Raw genomic sequence first — 21,485 nt, forward strand, 5'->3', positions numbered from 1 at the left:
GTGCCTATTTGTGTGTTTTTCTTATTGCTGCCATAACTTTAGCAGCTTAAAAAAACAAAAGCTTAGGGCTGAAGATGTGGGTTAGTCGGTGGAACGTTTGCTTAGGGTGCAGGAGCCCTGGACTCAGTCCCCTGCCCTGCACATACAAGCAATGCCTTAGAAAGAGAAATTAGCCTGTCATTACACATTTTAAGACTATTCAATTTTATATCTTAAAGGTTGCTGAATTTTTAACTCCTTTTATATTGCCAGAACCCCACTTTTACTCTGTACTTCAAAGGAGCTAGCCAAGGTCTCCAGGACGCACACAGCAACACCTGCTTTCTTGGGCCGATGCTTTTCCTGAACACTTCAGGGGAGCCTTCCGCTACCTGTGGCAAGCCTTTATCAGGACTATAAACCTGGACATCCAACGGAGACCTTCAGTTTGACTCTCCAGAGCCAAGCTTGGTTCTTGGTGAAATCAAAGCTTGTGCAAGAAGAGATCTGGAGAGGACCTGCCTGCCCGGCCTCGCTTGGTCTCTGAAGTGCAATGCCACCTCTTAGGGGGTGTTCAGAGCAGGGGAGGTGTCCTGTCAGTGGGCAGAGGCTGGGAGAGAGCCACAGGAGTCTGTCGTGCTATGAACCTGATACCCTGATGGGTCATGGGAACATGGGATGGTCTGCCTGCTTACTCATGTGTTAAAAAGCAGAGGGTGTTCTGTGTCTCCCTGGCTGCGCACGCACCTGCTACCTCTGCCCCTCAGGCGCACGGCTGGGGTTCACCACCACCACTCGGCTACATGAGCCCCTGTCCCAGGCTCCAGCAGAAGCTTTCATTAGGAACACGTAGCCAGTTTCACCAAGATTACAAACAAATACCACCACCCTATTCCTCTCTCCCACATAATTCCAAAAACAAAACAAGACAAAAAACAACAACAAAACCGACACTCAACCACAACTTAACAGACGTCTAATTCAGAACAAGGTGCCGGTTTAAGTCCAGTGATTGCTTTGACATTTAAAGTATCAAATGATTTTTAAAAAACACCTCCCCATTCCTTTGGGTGGTTGTTCCTACTGGGCCAGACTCATTAGACTTCGTTGTCAAGCTCACTGGAGTGAACCACAGTCTTCATTTTGAACGTTTAGGCAGTTATTGAAAAGTCCAGGGAGACAGGAAACAAGCTGTTCCTATCCTGTCTCCGGCTGCATCACTAGGTGAGGTTTAAAAAAAATGTTTTTCAGAGAATTATGAATAAAGGAATACACCTGCTCTGCAAGGCTCAGAACGTATCTGAAGGGCACCAAGCGCTCCCACCCACATAGCTAATGCCGTGTCTTTCCAGCCCTGCCTGCCGTTCCGCAACAGTCATCCAGACACCTGCAAGTACCCGCAGCATCACCAGTCAAAGCTGCGGAAAACGGCACCAGCCTCAGTAGAAACGGCTTCTTAAGCAAATGCAGGTATCATAAAATGGCTGGACGGGAGAGATATGGCTGTATCAGAATCAGCACCAATCCTGGATGCAGAAGAAACACCTCAATTGTAAACATGGCTGACTTTCAAGACAACAGCTTTCAGCTGTTCGACCCACAGGGTTGTTTGGGGACAGATGGAGAGATTTTGGGACACTGTTGTCTCAGAGGGCAGTTTCTTCACAGTAGGTAGAGATGAAGAGCTGGCCAGCAGCAACTCTACAGTGTCATTGCCTGTAACTCCACTGTGAAGTCAGTGGTTTAGCAGGATGCTAGCATGTGCCGACCCAAGCCACGTGACACATGGGTGCACATGGATGTGTTAGGGCACCAGTGTGGGTGGCATTGCTTTCCATATTTATCACGTGCAGTCCTTTTTCTACTTTATCCACTCAAAAACTGAGCTTGGGGTGTGGAGAGATGCCTCAGTGGTTAAGAGCACGTCCTGCTCGTCTTGAGGACCAGAGTTTGGTTCCCAGGCCCCACTTGAGGAAGTACAGGCTCTCGTAACTACAGCTCTTACAGGCATTTGACCCTTCTTCTGGTCTCCACGGCCACTCACACATACACGTAAAAGTTTTTAAATAAGTATACGAGGGGCTTAAAGGGATGGCTCAGCAGTTGAGCACTTGTTGCTCTTGCAGAGGTCCTAGGTTCGAACCCCAACACCAGCATAGCAGCTAACAAAAATCCCTGTGCTAGAGGATTCTGAGGGCACAAAGCACAATGGTGTAGAGATACCTGCAGGCAAAATACCCGTAAGATAACCTTAGGAACATTTGAGTTTATTTTCCCCGTAAGGCCCAATTCAAGCTCACAGGTGTGACATGGCCTATGTCATCCTGCCCAACTGTCTGCCTCCCAATCCCACCCGGCCTTAGGCTCTGTCTTCTCTCATTACACCTACCCTTTTTTGGAGCGGCTCCTGTACTTGCCTGTTCCCCTGAGCATTTGCCTCCCACTTATTGTCTATTTATTTATTTAAATAATTTACATATTTTATTTGAATTGGCATTTTGCCTGCATGCGTGTCTGTGAGAGGGTTTCGGATCCTCTGAAACTGGAGTTGCAGACAGTTGTGAGCCGCCATATGGGTACCGGGAATTGAACTCAGGACCTCTGGGAGAACACCCAGTGCTTTTAACCGCTGAGCCATCTCTCCAGGCCTTATTTTTAAACCGTTGTCTCCCAGGCAGAAACACAAGTTCTTGAAGCTTTTTATCTGGTTATCTATGCTGCCCCAGAGTGGACTCACACTGAGGTGCTACCTTTTGCATTAGTTTTAGAAGCCATACAGGCATAAAGTAATTCCCATTTGTAACCTTGCTTAAAACCAAAAAATATAAATTACCAATAGAAGCAGGTTAAACATTAATGACACCCCACAAGTTTATGCTTATGCCCAAACATTGTCACAGCCCACTGGCCTGCAGTGAATGGACCCGCTCTGTCTCTATGACAGGCTTTTGGTCATTTGCTTTCTTTCACACCACTTGTCTCTTGTATGCTGGCAAAGTCCATTTCTCTTTTACCCACCGCAGTGTAAGAGGGGAGGGCCACATGAACAAAACAACCCAGATATTAAAATTAGTTTATTTTTCTACTTAACTTTTAATAAATGAGAAGAAACACAGTAGTCTTGTCTCATATAGAACACTTATAATACATAGTAATCCATAAAGCCTCATGATGAGGTAGGAACAGCTTTGGAAATAACACACAGTCATAAAACACACAGAAGTCGGGAAAATGCTGTCGCACTTGAGTTCTGTCTGCACCGGCATTCAGCGAGATGAGCGCCCATCAATTGCACTGTTGGCCCAGAGGGCAGGCCGCAGCAGACAAAACCAAGGCGAGGACGTCGCAGAGAACCACAGACACACTGACACTCCACTGTGCTGTTTCAAGGCAGACCCATATCATGGCGGTTTGTGTCTTTTTATATAACCACATATTAATTCTATGTTACATTCTCCTCAGCATCCTTTTACCAGACACTGAACCTTAGTATTTTTTGGTTTAAAAGTTTAAATTGATTAATGTACAAAAGGCTCTTGTGCCAGTGAAAATGACTGCTAAAACATTCCAGAGCTTGTTAGTAAAACAAAATAGCATTACCATATATACATCCGTATGTATATATGCAGCGCAGTTTCAAAATGGCGCAGTTACAGTCCCACTCTCCAGACCATGAAGCATTAGGACAGTTTCGATTACAAAGACAACAACAAAAGCCTTCCACCTCCTCCCCAAGACCTCTTAACACTGTTTATCACTTAACTCAAGTGCAGTATTAAAATAAATATTTTCTATTGTAGAATCACCCTCCACATTTGTGTATAACTACCTTAAGATAGCAAGTTAATGACATTTATTGTTCAAATAGTATCTGCTCATAAGACAACAAAAACATTCAAAACCATTTACCTACCAAATACTTCACATTACGTTTGTTTCCTTTCCCTCAAAACTTTCAGATACTCAAAATACCAGAACGGTGACAAGACAAACACACATAACCAGCTGCTGAGACTTTCCAAGGGGAACTTGATGGAAACCCTTCCAGTCACACATCTCAGCATAAAGCTATTCAGCATCTTTTGTTTTGAATGTGGAAATAACAGCCAATTGTTTGAGGATTGTTTTTCATGTTCTAGCTGTACTTCTACAATGTTCAATGCTGACCATGGGAAATAAGGTCCGGTGTTCCAAGGCTGCACACGGCCTGGAAGGACTTCTGGTTGAGTGGAGTTTCGGAGCACACAGCACCTCCTCACTCGGCTCCAGATGAGACAGGTCTACACTGACCTGGCTCAAACAGGAACAAACCAGGGAAGCCTCAGCTCTAGCTAGAACCCAAGCACGGAAAAGAAGTGCTTAAGAGGGCTAGTCCTGAAGAGGTCAAGGTAGCTCCTCATTCTCTCTCAAGAAATAAGCTATTTTGGAAAAAGACACTCAAATCCCACAACAACATTTAAATATAAAAACAGGGTTTTTTTTTTCTTAAAGATAATGCTAATATAGCTAAGAATGGGTTAGAAAGTGCATTGTAAAGAAATAAATACTTCTCTAAAACTCCAAGGTGAGTTGGCGCCCATGGGCTTTGATATGACAAACACCTTTGAAAAAAAGCCTACGGTACCACTTTTTACATAGAAGCCACTTAACCTACAGGCCACCACCACCTTAAAGCACGTCTGAAAAACGTATCGACACAATCCTTGTCCCACTTACTTGGGCCCTCCCACCCCACCCCCCACCCCGGAGCATTCTGGAGGGCACCCACTGGATGCCACAGGCTCGCCAGTTATCCTGCTGTACCATGTAGAAACCACTGAAACTTTCTACATGGTGTCATTTCAGTCAACTGGAGTCCTCTCTCATAAAGATCTCCCTTTTTTTTTTAAAGCAAACTTTTGCAAAATTCAAAGTAACCAACCACCCATCAAGGGGTTAGATCACACATTAGTGAATCATTATGTAAGTTGATGGTTGGCTCAGTGTAGTAAATGTGAACTTACAAACTGTGTTCCAAAAATTAAATTTCTCATCAGAAAACCCAGCTGTTCCTAAGCAGGCCCATTGCCAGCAACAGGCTATTACACTAGGGGCGAGACCATCCCTCAAAAGTAACTGTCATACTATAATACTTCTATTTTCAGATTATTAAACAATGAATTATTTCAAATCCCAAAAGTAGTCAGCTATAAAAGTTATTGAAGTAGTCAGAATACTTTGTCCCTAGAAAAATAGAGCTATACATAACTGATACTAATAATTACTCTTTTGAAGACAAAAATCTACATTTCCTTCACAAAGCATTAACCTTTCTCTATCAAGGAAAATATAACTTAAAAATCTTCAAATGTCTGCATTGGATTTGAAATCAGTGGCAATGGAAGGGCCGGGAGTGACTTCCTGGGTGCAAAGTGCGACCTCTTGCAAAATAAGCACTGGCGGACACTGAACGTGTCAAGACATGATGGCTTAAAGACCTAATAAGAAAGACCTTTTCTTATTAATTTTGCTTTCTAAAATAATATCCAAATTGCATGAGCTATCTGCTTTCTTTCTTTCAAGTCACTGGCCCTTGGCAAAGCACAAACTGTGGTGGATGTTCATAAGAAAGGTGTCCAACCCATCTGAGGGTTTTTTTCAAAGACACAATTTAAGATTAATAGTTTGCACTTAAGCCAAGACTAACTCTGCATTCCCAAAAATATTCATGCATTTAGAACCTTTTGTTTTAATTGCTAATAACAATCTTTGAAAGAAAGCAACACTGGCAAACATGTTTGGGCTGACTTTGGTAGAATAAAGCCATTTGAAAATTTCAAGATAATTTAGAGATGTAATCTTAACGTATAATCATCTACTTAGCTCGCCTTCTTACCCGCTCTTATCCCTTATGTGCTCCACTATGTGTAAACTGTACTCCATCCTGTGAATTATCTCACGGTGTGAGAGATTACTACTGAGTAAAAGAGTCCAGAATAGTAGCTAACCTTACTTCCTGGTAATAGTCATGAGCCATTCTGAAAATATGCTGTGTTTATGATCTCAAAGGGCAACTAGCTATTCCCTAAAACATCAGAGGAAACAAACTTGGTGATGTTAAAGGTCTAGCAATTATAATTCTAAGAAATAATATACAACAATGGTGGGGAAAGAAAAGCAGAGAAATTCCAGTAACAATTTTATTTACCCCTCCCCCGCAACTTTTATCATGGGAAAACCAGGAATCAAATGTCATCATATAAGGTTTATACTTACTTTAAACAACAATGTAACATAGTGTTAAAACTGGCTCTCAAAACATGTTACAGCACAGCTGCACTACACTGATGACCACAGGCTGTAGTGCAGAGCACTCTACTGTGCAGTCCCCTACGCTCTTACAAAAATAGAATTAAACTGTGCGACCAGACAAGGATGTCAGTTACACTACTTGGCAAACTTAGTATTTCAATGGAGTCTATTTTCTCTTGCAGTTAAAAAGCAAAAGTCAAATATCTCATCTTTTTCCTCGAGACTCACAAAGATGATTCGGGCTGCTTTTTTGGCACGTTTTTAATCTCTATCACCACAGCGGGGAGGCCGCCTTCAGGGTTAGTCCTTCGGGTCCTCTTCTCCAGGTTCTCGCTGAGTTCTAAACAAGAGATGCTGACTGTGGGGCCCTTCTCTGCATCCTTCCCTGAATGGACCTGAGGCCGCGTCCCGCAGCACTGCTTCAGAGCACACTGAGTTCTGCAGGCAAGCTCACACGGGACGACACTTGACTTGGAGCCGACGCTAGCAAATTCAGGCTGGATGGTGGTGGCGTGGATCCCGTGGTCGTGGAACACATCTTTAATGGTTTTGGCCACCTGCATGTACGAGGCTGGGTCTTCACATTTGATGTGCGCGGTGGCGATGATTCTACTTCCGGCGAGCTGCCAGACGTGTAACTCGTGGACTTCCTCAACTCCTTCAACAGCGCGGAGCTCCTTTACCAAATGCTTGATGTCAATCTGCTTGGGAACGGTTTGTAGAAGAATAAGAGCAGACTCCTTAAGCAACGGGTAGGTCGTGTAAAGAAGTATACAAACCATTATAATACAGAGAGTTGGGTCTAGGTAGAGAACCCAGCACGGCCCAGCCTCGTGAACTGGGGCCTGGGTGCTGTTGACTATCTCCACAGCCGATCTGCAGGGGTCAGGAAAACATGGGTTCATACAAAAGTCCTCTTCCGAACAGCCCTTCCAGTAAAAGAAAAATAGCAAGGCATTCACCACTACGATCACGGAGCCCAGGGCGTCTCCGAGGACGTGTAGGAACACCCCTCGCATGTTCAGCTGTCCGGCCTTGCTGTCTTCTGACTCCAGGCGGTCAGGCTGCTGGATCAGATTCCCGTTAACCTGTACATCCACTGGGTCATCGTGCCTGGACTTCTCTGGCTCTACAACGAAGCAACACGACTTGAATTAAACACACTTCAAGTGTTCATAGAAACATCATCTAGCTGTGAAGACAGGGAACCTTTTTCATAAGGCACAGTAACAATGTGTGGAGAGCCGTGCACAGTAAACTGACATTCTGTGCACTGCCGGGACGAACAGGAGAGACCCCACGGTGTCCCCTGGTTATTGTTGCTGTATGCTGCCTTCCACCCTCCCCCCCACCCCCGCCCCTTCTCTATTGGGCTGCTGTCCTGTAAACTTTCTGCTTCACTTTCCTGACACATACAAAAGAGAAATAGCATTTAAGGCTATCAGCTAAGCACAGCGGAGGATAAGTCCTATAACGCAAACTGACCTGATGTGGGGCTCTCTATGGAGAGTTAGTGGCACTACAGACTGAGACAAGTGGCTTTAACTTTAAATGTTCATCATGAATATAAAATTTAGTGTCCTGGCAGAGGAGGGGGGTTTTACAAACTGACAACTCAACAACCTGGGGCTATGGTGGGTGGCCACCACTCCCACAGCAAGCATCTTTGATCCCAGCACTTGGGAGGCAGATGCCGGAGCTCTCAGAGTTGCAGGACACCCAGGGCTACACAGAGAAACCCTGTCTTGGGAAACCAAAAACAAGCCAACAAGCAAAACATGCAACCCGAAGCTATCAATAATGCTGGAACCTAATAATTGCTAAGTGGCCTAAAAGTCCAAGTCGGAGTGCACACCCCAGCAGCTTCGTTTTCTTCAGAACTAGAGAAAAGCTTTCCTATGCACCATCTGAACTTCCTAACATGCTACTATGCACCGGAGAAGTTAAGCTGCCTCCTGATGTGATTTAACCGGATTTAAACGGCAAGAAAAACTGGAAGGGACACACAATGTTAGCATCGAGCGTGGCCAGCACTGGCTTGGTTCTTTCTCATTTTTTTTTTTCAACACTTACCTTCCAAATTTCCAGCCAAGAGCACACGTGCTCAAGACGAGAAACGTTCATTTAAAAAAACCACCAGGGAAATACATCACCATCAGGTCCAGCACCATTATGCCAAACCCTGTGATTTTTCCGGATTAGGCGGTCAATTCGGGGAGGCGCAGACCGCCGGTTCACAAAGGCCGCCTTTAACCAGGGGCCCACACACCCTCAACGCATCATTATCAAACTTGTCCGGTGGGCACCCAACCACCGCGCACCCGGGCGCGGGGCGTGGCACCCACCTCGGTCGCCAGGGGGCGCCCGTCCCGACCCCTCCGGCGCTCACCTGTCGGGTCCGCCTTGAGCCCGTTGGAACTGCTGGTGTTGGCCACCAGCGTGTTGGTCTCCTCCTGGTCCGGCGTCCGGCCGGGCGTCGCGCCCGCCTCGCCCCCCGCGCGGCCCGCCTTGCGCGCGCCCTTGGCGAGGTGGCCGTGGCCGTGGCCGTGCGAGTGGCCGTGGCCCGCGCCCTGGCCCTCGCCGCTGTGGTGGTGGAAGAGGCAGAGCCCCAGCACGTTGACCAGCAGCCCCGCCACGCCGACGCACAGCACGATGAGCGGCTGCTGCATCTCGTGGGGCTCGATGAAGCGCTCGACGGCCTCCAGCAGGATGGCGAAGCACAGCCCCGTGAGGAAGATGGCGTTCACCAGCGCGCCCATCACCTCAGCGCGGATCCAGCCGAACGTGTTCTTCTGCGTGGCGTGGGTCCTCCGGGCGAAGCGCTCGGCCACCAGCGCCACCACGAGCGCCAGCACGTCCGACAGCATGTGGAAGGAGTCGGACAGCATGGCGAGCGACGCGGTCACCCGGCTCACCACCACCTCCAGCACCATGAACATGAAGGTCAGCAGCAGCATGCACAGCAGCCGGCCGCGGTTGCGGCCCCAGCAGCCCATGGCGGCGGCGGCGGCGGCGGCCTGAGGCGCGGCGCTGACGCGGGAGCGGCGCTGTGGGGAAACCGCCGGCCGCGCAGCGACTCAGGCGCCGGCGCTCGGCCGGACGGGCGAGGCGGCGGGCGCGGGCGGGACACTGAACGCCCAGGGGCCGCCGAGCATCGGACCGAGGCGCTCGGGAGACGGTGTCTGCGGCGACTGCGCTCGTCCCGGCGGCGGCCGCCGTCTTCGCCCCCCCGGCCTTTGCAGACGGTTTACAAAAAAACTTTGCTTTGCACTCGGAACCCCCGTTTTCACACGGACCCGAGCGTGACAAGGCCCCGGCGCCCCGCCCCCCCGGCCCGGCTCGCTTCCCCATTGGCCGGGGCCGCCTCACGACAGCCGCGGCGTCCCGCCCCCCCGCGGCCTCTATTGGCTGGCGCGGCGGAGGGGCGGGAGGGGGCGGGGCGCGGCCGCGGGAGCTGGGGGCGGGGCCTGTGCACTAGGGAGCCGGGCGTGGGCCGGGGGCCGCGGCCGGGTGCAGCGGCGGGCGGGCGGTGCGGGGGAGGGAGGGTGGGCGCGGGCCGCGTGCAGCAGCGGCTGGCCGGCGGGCGGGCGGTGGCGCCGAGCCCTGGGGCGCTGCCTCGGGTTCCCGCTCTCCGCGCTGCGGGTCCCGGGCGCCGGTTCTCCAGCGCCGGGCCGGGCCGCCCCAGACTTTGATCCTGCTAGCCGGGTGCACGTGGGGGCGGCTGGGTGACAGGTCGGCGCCCCGGAGGGGCGGGGGAGGAGTGCGGGCTGTGCGGGCCGGCGGGGGCGCGGCCGAGCGCGGAGCTGAGCTCTGGACTGGCTTGCTAGTGGGCCAACCCCAGCCTCGGGAACACTTTCCATCCAGCAGGTCACCCGCAGGGCCACCTCCCCGGGGCAACCGTGTGAAGTCGGCCTGCCTGCCTGAGTGTCGGCTGACATTCTTTTTTTTGTTTGTTTTGTTTTTCGAGGCAGGGTTTCTCTGTGTAGCCTTGGCTGTCCTGGACTCCCTTTGTAGACCAGGCTGGCCTTGAACTCACAGCGATCCGCCTGCCTCTGCCTCCCGAGTGCTGGGATTAGAGGCGTGCGCCACCACGCCCTCGGCTGACACTCTTAAGGTGTGGAGTGCAGACTTGGGGCAGGAGCCTGCTGCGTGACTTGGGCAGGCCACCTAATCTCGCAACACCTGTTCATCAATAGGAGGAAGGGTTGGCCAAGTGGAACTCTTGCACTTCCTTCTAGCTAAAATTCCAAGGCTCTGTGATTTCACACTATTTATAGGCTGCAAACCTCCGAACCCTTGTGTGGGCTGCTTAGAGGGGGAGGGGCGGCCAGAATACAAAAGAGGGGAGGCAGGGAGGCACCACGAACCAAACACCCTTATGAGTTGGACGAAGATTCCTTGGAGTTGGTCCTCTAAGTGGTGGCTAGAGTCAGACGGGCCTCCTTTGGGCCACCAAACCTGACGAAGAATCGCCTAGGTGCCAGCCCTGCACTGAGATGTACATGTCTGGCGGTGTTCTTTTGCATGGAATATTCCTTTTTGTTTGTTTGTTTTTGAAAGACCGTTTTTTCTGTGTGGCTGTGGCTATGCTGGCACTCACTCTGTAGACCAGGCTGGCCTCGAACTCACAGAGATCCACCTGCCTCTGCCTTCTGCGTGCTGGGATGAAAGGTGTGTCACTGACAAAAATTCTTACTCCAAGATTGCCTGTGACTTTGTACACAATGTTTCTCATCCTGGCACCCAGCCTGCAAAGCGAGGTGGGTCCTAGTGGTCAGTTTCCGACTGACAGGAAAGCGAGGGGGGAATAAACGGCAGAACTGGGCTGCGACTGACTGGGAGGGAAGAGAGGGCAAGGGGAGAATTAACACTTAAAGGGGAAATACTGCCTTAAATGGTATTTTATTGGATGAGGAATGGGACCAGAAGCTGTTTTTAAGGGAGAAACACTGAGGTGTACTTTGAGATGCTGAATTTGTAATAATACCTGCATGGTAGAGGTGCTTGGATTGCTGGACTCGGGGGCTCCAGCAGTTGCCCCACACATCCACCCACCCACCGAAGTGCGGCCTCAGACTTCTAGCTTGCCTATATAGAAGCCTAAATTCGGAAAATATTTAAGGTTAAGGTATCCTTATGTGACTGGGCAGTTGGGGACCATTTTGCCTCCTACTGTGGCCCTTTATTGAGACACATTCCTTTAGAACAGTGGTTCTCAACCTTCCTAAGGCCTTGGCCGTTTAATACAGTTCATGCTGTGGTGACCCCCCCAACCATAAAATGATTTTCATTGCTACTTCATAACTGTCATTTTGCTAGTTTTGAATCGTAATGTAAATGCCTGGTTTCCAGTGATCGTAAGCAAGCCCCCTGCCTCCCCATGAAACGGGTCCTTTGTCACCCTCCTACCCCAAGCAAGAGGTGGCAACCCACAGGTTGAGAACCACTGCTTTAATAGCTCTTGCTAGCAAGAAAGAAACAGTAGGTAAATATATAAGGCAGGCTTGCCTTGACAACTGGTCCTTGTCCCCACAGGGGCTGGACAGGCCATACTGGAAGCCTTAAAAGCCATCACAACCTCAAACGGTAGCCACCTGCAGCGTTTCTCTGTCACATTTAAGCTGTCTCTCAGGGTGCTTTATTCCCTCACTCCTGGTAGGGGGCGGGGCAGTACAGTTCCAGGGTATGGAGAAGTCACAATGGCCAGCCAGCTCCAGAGATTAAGGCAGGGGAGGGGAGCAGCTCAGGGTTTGAGTGATTGCAAAGGCCCTGACCTCTGAGAGAACACAAGCCGCCTGACTGTTCAGTCCAAATTACCTTCTCCCTTATGTCGTTTTTTTCAGTTTTGGTTTTGGTTTTTTGTTTTTGTGACAGGATTTCACTGTTGTTATCCTAGCTGGCCCGAATTCTGTGTAAACCTGGCTGGCCTCAAACTCAGGGGCACCTGCCTTCTGTACCCAGTGTTTAGGATTAAAAGCTGTGCACAGCCTTGACCAGCCCTCCTCTCCTTTGTGTGAGCAAAAACAGCCCAGTAGTTTGGCCCAAGTTTGTTGTTTGTTTTCCTTTTCCATGAGTTGCCCTAGTAATTTAGGTTTCTTCTTGTTTGGTTTTTGTACCTGAGGCAGGATCACCCCGTGTGGCCCAGGCTGGCCTTGAACTCACCATTCCTGAGGATTTTAGCACAGTGCAGAGTAGGTTTAACTGGAGGGCCATGTGAGCTCTTGCTGGCACACCTTGGGAATGTGCCCCTGGTTGAGAAAAACAGCTTATTCTTCCTCTTCCCAGAGACTTTGCTTGATAATTTCTTCACATCTGAGCTGACTAAATCTAACACGCTTTAGAGGTAAAATACAGGCAGTTTGGGAAATTGTCAACATGACTGAAAGGAGAAAGTACACCGGCATGCTACACCCAGCCCTCTGAACCTGCCCTCTCTCCTGGTGGGATTTGGGGAAACTTTTTTTTTTTCCTTTTTTTGAGACAAGGTTTCTCTGTGTATCCTTGGCTGTCCTGGACTCACTTTGTAGACCAGGCTGGCCTCAAACTCGCATCAATCCACCTGCCTCTGCCTCCCGAGTGCTGGGATTAAAGGCATGCGCCACCACGCCTGGTCTTGGGGAGACCCTTACAGGATTGTGAATGCCCCAAAATCAGTGTAGGTGAGTGTGCTAGTACTTGTTTTTAACCCCTGCCCTTCAGAGACAAGCAGGGGGATCTCTGTGAGTTAGATGTCAGCCTGATCTGCAGAGTAAGTTCCGGGCCAGCCAGGGCACATAGACCCTATCTTTTCAAAAAGAGGAAAAAAGTATAGGGCCAACAAGATGGCTCAGCTGGTGTATACACAGAGCCTGGTGACCTGAGTTTGACCCCAGGGTCCACATGGTGGAAGGAGATAACCAGCTCCCTCAACTTGTCTCTGACCTATGCACACATATTGGTTTCTGTTTAAGCTTTAAAAATCACTGTGTAAAGTTGGGCCCCACAGAACCGTGTGAATACCAGATTGCATTTGACTTCAGTTGACACCAAGTCACGTCCAATGTTCAAGCTCAAAGGAAAGCTGGGGGGGGGGGCAGGGAGAGGAACTGAGTTTGTTTATTTCTGTCTTTCAGAAAGCACTTGAGATCTCTAGCAACAACAGGAGCGCCAGGGTTTGATATTTGTTTAGCTGCCTCAGAGGAATAAGCAACAGAACAAAGAGTAAACTGGGAACAATGCAGCAGTAAAACTCAGGAATAGCACAAAAGGTCTCAGTGGTCCAAGGGAAACGTGTCCAGAAACCTGGAGCAAGAAGCCGACTGGAGCAGAGGGGAAGGCCAGCTGAGCGGAGCAGACCTGTGTGGCCACGGCTGGGAGGGTCCAGCTCTTGTCTCCCTTGCAGCTGAAGGGCCACTGGGTGAGGCCAGCAGCAGAGAAATGGTTGGTTTGGTTTAGTTTGGTTTGGGTTGCGTTTCCCCAGGAATACTGAAAATGGAGCCCAAGTTCTGCAATCACGGCAGGAGACCAAGTCACTGGCGCCCGTATACCAAGGCTCACTAGAAGACTTAGGGGCTCAGGCCTGTTAGCCTAGCTGCTCTGGAGGCTGAGGCAGGAGGCTTGAGAATTCTGGATCCGCGCAGACTACCGAGTGAGTTTTAGAATGGCATGAGCAGCTTATCCACACCCTGTCAGCAAACAGGGAAAGAGGAGCTGTGGCTTGGGGGTGCGCTGGTTGCCTAGTGTAGGAGGCCGTGGTCCCCAGCGCCACAAAAAAAAACCATATTTGTGAATTTTTTGTTGCTTTTATCTGTGTGCACATGAATATAGAGGTTCCAAAGACAGCTCCTGTGAGTTGGTTCTCTTTCTTTTTTTCTTTTTAAGATTTATTTACTATTTATATAGTGTTCTTGTCTGTATGGACACCTGCACACCAGAAGAGGGCACCAGATCTCATTATAGATGGTTGTGAGCTACCTTGTGGTTGCTGGGAATTGAACTCAGGAACTCTGGAAGAGCAGCCAGTGCTCCTAACCTCAGCCATCTCTCCAGCCCCGAGTTGGTTCTCTTCTACTGTAGAGACTCCAGGCCATGAACTTAGGTCTTGGTGGCAAGCATCTCTCCCCACTGAGCCAGCTCATCCACCCTGTATTTTAGGGACTGTATTGTGAACAACAGAAGCAGGTGAAGGCGCGGGTCATTGGAAGGCTTGGAGTGCTCATACATCTCTGATCATGGTGGTTTGGGTTTTGGTTTATTGTTTATTTTTGAGACATGCTTGAGATAACAGCCAAGGGTAGCCTTGAATTCATAATCCCCCTGTCTCAGCCTCCCCAGTTCCGAGATTACAGACATGAGCCATCACACCTGTCTCATCTTCTTCTATAGTCTTTTCCACTCTCAAATTTTGGAGGTCACAAAGCACAAAGGCTGTGTTTTAAAAAGACATTTGTCAGGCATGGTAGTTCAAGGCCAGCCTTGGACATATCATGTCCCCTTCTCAAAAACTAAAATGAAATAAAGTGTCTTTGGGGGGCGGGGGGAGTGTAGCTCAGAGTCTGTGCCTAGCACATACGGGTTTAATCCACAGTACTGCATAAGCTTTGTGTCTCATTCCTGTAAGCCCAAAACTAGAGAGGTGGGGAGGCGAGAGGGTCAGAATTGCAGTGTCAGCCTTAGGTGTGCTTGAGGCCAGCCTGGGCTATCTGACACCCTGCCTACGAAGGACAGGAGACATGCCCTGTATAGAGAGGACACTGACTAGGGGAAGACAGCACTCTGAAGAACTGTAAGAGGGGATGGTGTTGGCCCTGAAAAGCTCCTGGGTGTCTGTGCACAAGTTATTGAACACCCCCGAGTCCTTGAACACCCCGAGTCCTTGCCCTTTGGGTGAGGGATACTTGTCTTCTGGACTGGGCACTCGGGATACCCCTTTGGGCTCCCTGTGTACTAGGGGGATGCTGTACCACCAAGCTACAGTGCCATGGGATAGGCAGCCCTGAGCCTATGATGAACCTTCCACCTCAGCCCCTCCAAGCATCTGGGATTTTTAGACCTGGCATCAGGCCTGGCAAGGTGGCTGCTTTATTGAAGTTAAGAGATGGGGGGACAGAGTCACCTGACTGGTGCTCTTACTGCCTTTTAGGCCAACTTTCCTTGGGGTCCCTGTGAACCCAGAGCTGAGTTCTCAACTAGCAAATCAGAAACTAGATGCACCTTCCCCCCAATTTCTCTTTCAGGAAACCGGTTCTCAGGGACCCAGAAGGATAGTTTGTCAGCCACCTCCCTAGCTAGCGCCCCTGACTACAGCGGTGGCTCCTGGGCTACAGCTTCCTGATTTCCCTTCTGGTGGAAGACTGCTCGGGAGGACAGAGCTGGTCCTGGAGGGGCACCTTCTGTGCAGGGCAGTCTTCCCAGCCTCTGTTCTAGGTCCAGGGTTGCCTTCCTGCTCCCAAGCTGCAGCTGCCACAGTGATCTTGGGACGGGACATGGTGGCACACACCTTCAACCCCCAGCACTCAGGAGGCTGAGGCAGGTAGATCTCTGTGAGTTCGAGGCCAGCCTGGTCTCCATTGAGAGCTCCACGTCAGGAAAGGCAACATAGACATTGTTTCAGACAAAAGCCAAAAACCTAGATCCAGTCACCAAAGACCCTCCTCCAGTCCCATCGTCGTCGTCGTAGCACAGTACAACCTGATTGATGCTCCAGACTGGCAGTCCTGCTGTCCTCTCCAGCCGGGGACCAGCCTCTCCTACTGCTGTCAATCCAGGGACACACTTCCGTCCCTCTCCCTGGTGAATCTCACTCATCCTTAGCGGTCAGCGCCGGGGTCACTTCCTGGCATGTCTCCCGACTCCCACCAGCCCCCCATTGGAGTGCACTGCTTTGCATCCTGCTCTCTTCGCTGTGCCTGGCAAAGATGCGTTCTGACGTTTATCCGAAGGCTTGCAGCGGGCTCTAGCTTGGCAGTATACACATGATACCCAGCCTAGCATGACCAGGCATGACCAAGCCATGTGCCAGCGATGCCATGGAAGGCCAGAAGTTGAGAGTCATCCTTGGCTACATCGTTCAAGGCCAGCTTGGGCTACATGAGACCCTGTGTCCGGCCAACCAACCAAGGATCACCGGCCGTGCTAGGCTAGCACCCTACTGCTGCCCTGCAGCCCCACACTGTAGGCTTTCCACAGCTTTCTGTGTAGTTGTTTGTTTTCGATTCATGACGCTGCTGTGAATTTGTGAGGCAGAATATACAGGCAGTGGGTGGCGATGCCATACAGCTAAGAAACTTGATCCATGCCCCCACAGCTTGTGAGTGTGGGGTGACTGGGGGGGGGTCTATGGCCATGAACTGTGCCTTGTTTGTAACTTCACACCTTTACTGTGGTGGCAGGCCAGTCTGGAGCTCAAGGCCACAGGAAGCCCTACAGACTCTGGCCCTCCTGTCCCCTGCTGCTCTACACAGCTGGCTCTGTGAGTCTTTTGTTAATTTATAATTACTATAAGCACTAAGGGGAGGCGGCCTACTTGTGAGTGACACCTCTCTTTAACAGGTCACTCCAAGGTCTGATTCTCTAGTGATGTGTCCCAAAATTGGGTCCTGTTCACACGCAGTTCTGTAGGGTGAATTAGTGTTCTGTCAGTGTAACCACTCCTTGCAGTTTCTTTGACAATCTGGATGTCTTCCAAAGGACTTGGTGAAAACGCTGTCATCTCTGCCTCCAGCACATGCACCGAAGTCACCTGGGAACTTGCTCGGATGCAGATTCAGATCCTGAAGGTCTGCAGTGGGGCCTTGGACCCTTATTTCCGGCTCCTGGGGTCTGTAGTCCGCAGGCTATACTTTGTGTCCCTACGCAGTATAAATTCATAGCAGCTCATTGTGTTCCCGGGCTGCCTTGTCGTCAAGTAATTCCTCACAGCAATGCGCCTGCCTCTGCCTCCCGAGTGCTGGCATTAAAGGCGTGCGCCACCACGCCTGGCTCTAGGCACTCTATAAGGAGCACAGGTGACCGCTACCCTGGAGGAAGTGGGCCTTATTGTCCCTCTTGCCTGCCTCCTGGTGTCCCAGGTAGAAGGACAGAGAGCTACCCTTGATGGGAGAGAGTCTGTCCCATGCACCAGGATTATAGGAAGAACACACTCCCGAGACCGAGGGGACATTCACAGCAATCTTGTGAGCATTTCCAGGAAGGCCGCGTGGACCTCCTGCAGTCTCCTTTCTACCCGCTGCAGGCCTTTCCTTAGCATTTCCATACCTCAGTCTGGCAGCAGTGATATTCTTGTATACAATGGACCACAGAGAAATGGGAATTTCCCCAGGAATCTCACACTGGGAGAAGGAAAAAAAAAATGTCTGTCAGAAGAGGAACTTGTCTCCTGGAAAGAGATTCTATGGTTGTGAAAACTTGCCAGCCCATCTTACAGGACAAGGAGGAAACTTAGACAAAGCTAGATCAGTGGTGAGCAGGGCCACACCTTGACTGGGACTACAAAGCCTGGGCCTCCTAGGTAAGCTTTTGTTCGTTTGTTATGTAGACTAGGATGTTCTAGAATCCACAGAGGTCTGCCCCTCTGCCTCCCAGTGCTGAGAATAAAGGCCTGTGCAGTCGTGCCGGCGCCCAACTTTAATTTCATTTGTGGACCCCAAAGACAGACTTGGAGGGCTCCCTGGTTCTCCTCGCCCCTCTTCCCAATGCGGCTGCACCAGATGTCTTCTTTCTGCTCTCCTCTTTTAGTCTGGCTCTTTTTGTTTTGTTTTGTGGTTTTATTTGTTTGGCGTTGAGAAAGGTTTACCTGTATAGCCCTGGCTGTCCTTGAACTACTTCAAACTCAGAGATCCTCCTGCCTCTGCCTCCGAGTGCTGAGATTAAAAGTGAGTACCACCAGGCTTGGTTTGATTCTTTTAATTGGTTGGACCTGGCTTAGGATACAAGTTTTGGCTCTCAACTTTGAAAACAGTCTTAAGCAGTCTTCTCAAACTTAGTTCGTACAGCTCCTCTCTCCAAGACCCGCCTCCAGCCGCTGGCCTGTGTGATGCTTCCCAGTTACTTAATAGGCCCAGAATAAAACATATCTCATTGGCTCGTGTGGACTGAATCAGTTTTTAAACACAAAATGCTTAGCACAATATTTGCTAAATGCAAAAGGCCTGAAGTGGGTTGAATGACGGCACCTAAGGCTATATATGCCCGTGTCCCAACTCCTGGGAACTGAGGGTGTTGTGACGAAAAACCGTTTTCTGCGGATGTAAGGGTCTTGAGATGAACAGACCATCCGGGATCATCTAGGTGGGCCTGAACTTAATCCCAGGTGTCCTTACACACAAGGGAGACTGTGAGGATGGAGGCAGAGGCTGGACCAATGCAGCCATGATCCCAGGAAAGCTGCCCACCTTTGGGAGCTCAGAGCATACAAAGAAAGGCTTTCTCCCTGGCCCTCTGAAGGGAGCAGGGCCTGGCCAACACCTTATTTTAGACTTTCAGCCTTCAGAACTGTGAGACATCATGTTTCTGTGGTTTCTAAGCCATCAGGTTTGTTAATAGCAACCATTATAAATTGTTCTAGGGCCCAGTTCAGTTTCAGCTACTGCCCCTACCCCAAGACAAGGTCTCACTGTATAGCCCTGGCTGTCCTGCAACTCACTGTGTAGACCAGGCTAGCCCTGAACTCACAGAGATCCGCCTTCCTCCTCCTTCCAAGTGCTGTAATTAAAGGCATGTTCCACTATACCTGGTTTAGCTTTTAGCCATCATTAACAGATCATATCATATCATATTAACAGATCAAACCAAACAAATGAAATTTATTGATTAAGTGAATAGGCAAATGGATGAATGAAAATCCTACCCCTACCACTGGCCACACATCCTCCCTGTAGCTTTTCCTAACCACTTGCTCGGGAGCATTGAGGACTGGCATTTTGATTTGTTGCCCTGCAACACATCACTTTTGTGAGCTGCTCTCCCTCTTCCCAGAATTCCTTGGGACAGGCAGGGGAGACCTTTTGTGTATCCATAGGGCCTAGCACACAATAGTGATTCCAGATGGCAGTTGACAAGCCAAGGATGTCCCTGCTGGGCCACCTGCCACACAACACATCCCCAGTACAGGTCAAATCCAAGCTCTAAAGGTGGGTTACACATGCTGGTCATTCTGAGTGGAAAATGTTAAGTAACATTTCCTCCCCCCTTTCATCCCAGCACTTGGGAGGCAGAGTTCAAAGACAGCCAGGACTACACAGAGAAACTCTGCCACAAAACAGGAAAGATTTTCCCGCCTAGAAAAATTTCCCTAGCACACTTAAGATGTTGGTTTTCCTGATGCCTTTGTGTGGGTTTTGTGGTAATCCAAGTGATCTCTACTAGGTTGGTATTTGCTGAGCTGCTAACCAGAAAACATCTCAGCCTTGAGCTGAGTGACAGAGATTAGCATCATGGCTTCATGCCAGGCATCCTCCCTGATGCCACCCAAGAACTCTGCTCCGACCACCACCCCGGGAGATGATGTCATGGTGATTGGAAGAGAAATGGCTAATCTGGACATACAGACGGCCATGGCTTACCGTCATCTCCTGACTGTGCAGGCAGGCACTCAGTAGAAACCATACTCTGGTTTTTCTGATTTGGGTATTTCCCACACTTTGAACTGGCCCTTAAGCCAAGCTCCTAGGAGGATCAGCAGCCGGAGGGGGGGTGGGTGGGGGGGGGGTTGCTTGTCTGGTTGGTAGCTACTGCCTTCTTGCCACAGCAAAATCCTTGACAAAAGCCACTTAAAGCAGGACTTGTTTGTTGTGGCCGCAGCTGGAGGGCACAGCCTGTCCTAGCAGAGAAGGCCAGGCAGCCGGAGCTTGAGGCCCTGGGGCCAGGAAATGGAGAGTATCATTGGTGGTGCTCGGCCTGTGGTGTCCCTTTCCTTCAGTCTAGGACCTCAGCCCATGGGATGGTGTCATCCCATCTCTGTCAACGCCATCTAGAGACTGCCTCACAAACATGCCTACAAGTTTGTTTCCATGGTGGCTCTAAATCTGTCAAATTGACTATCAACATTAGCCATCATGGGTGTGTTAATTATATTTTATGATGTTTCCAATTTACAGTGAGTGTATTGAGAGGTAACTCCACTATAAGTCAAAGAATATCTGTATCCCAAGATTCAGAGGATTTTTACCCAGGCTTATCCACTGTTTGCTTCACTTGGGCTTTTGTGCTTACTCTCCCACACGTTTGTTTTTGCTTTGAAATAGGCTCTTGCTGTGCAAATCCAGCTGTCCTAGGACTTGCTAAGTAGACCTGGCTGCCCTTGACCTTGCTGCAATCCCCCTGCCTTCATCTCCTGAGTGCTGGAATTACAGATACCATGCGCACTGTCTTTGTCGCTTTAGAGGGATGTGAAGCAAGACACAGTTTATAAGGAGAGAACCAAATCTCAAAAAGTTGTCCTTCAATCTATACACACACACACACACACACACACACACACACACACACACACACACACACAGAGTAATCCAAATGTAAATACCTGAGTATGCATCTCAGGAAAACAGGGCTATTCTGTTACATAGCTGTAGTGCATTTGCCAGCTTTGTAAGTTCAGGTGACACTGTAAGCCTTTCGCCATTTGAGGCTTGTCTGGCTTCTCTACTGTATAGTCAGTTTTTTCCCCCTGAACTGAGAAGCAGTCTTCTGGGGAGTTGCTTTATCTTATCCGTCAAACAGCGTCAGTAGTGGTCCCAGCCTGGCTGCACCGTCGCTTCCTGCTTCCCCTGGCTCAGGGTCTGTCAGTGTTCTGAAAGCAGGTGCTCACCATGCCTCCACTCACTCAGCTCCTGATCATCAGTAAGTGCCCAAAGATCCCCGGTTCTCAGTGGCTCATCTCTGTGCTTGTGTTGGGGTCTGCCTGAGAACCTCACTGAGCTGACTGATGTCAGATAGCATTTGACGAGTGTTTCTGGTTTTTGATTGAATGAGGAAAAAATCAAGGGGTCTATAGTGATTCTGTCCACCCTAGCATGACCGGAGGAGACCCTACAGCAGCAGTCCAAGACTTGGAATTCAGAAAGACGCTCTCAGTCCTGACTTCTCTGTTTCTAACTAGTGGGTCTTGGCTAGGCTGGACACCCTTCAGTTTCCCTGCGGCAGGAGTTGGCCATCAGGACTAAATGAGATAAAATCCATGCTTCAGAGAATGACTGACACACCAGTACCTCACAGGTGTGAGTCTGTACACTGTCCTG

General features: G+C 49.8%; 1 protein-coding gene and 1 long non-coding RNA gene across 2 annotated transcripts; one reads left to right on the forward strand and one right to left on the reverse strand.

Moving 5' to 3' along the window:
- Positions 1–6,144: 6,144 nt before the first annotated feature.
- On the reverse strand, positions 6,145–9,402 carry SLC30A1 (solute carrier family 30 member 1). Its single transcript, XM_084779530.1, has 2 exons — positions 8,660–9,402; positions 6,145–7,399 (listed from the first exon to the last, which is right to left on the reverse strand). The coding sequence occupies exons 1-2, from the start codon at positions 9,264–9,266 to the stop codon at positions 6,495–6,497; spliced, it is 1,512 nt and encodes a 503-aa protein (XP_084635656.1). The 5' UTR covers positions 9,267–9,402; the 3' UTR covers positions 6,145–6,494.
- LOC311596272 lies at positions 9,076–18,331 on the forward strand. Its single transcript, XR_014778794.1, has 2 exons — positions 9,076–9,213; positions 13,383–18,331. It is a non-coding gene; the product is annotated as an uncharacterized lncRNA (long non-coding RNA).
- Positions 18,332–21,485: the final 3,154 nt, after the last annotated feature.

The sequence above is a fragment of the Acomys minous genome, assembly GCF_964271855.1.
Source record: "Acomys minous genome assembly, chromosome: 1".
In the NCBI taxonomy this organism is placed as follows: Eukaryota; Metazoa; Chordata; class Mammalia; order Rodentia; family Muridae; genus Acomys; species Acomys minous.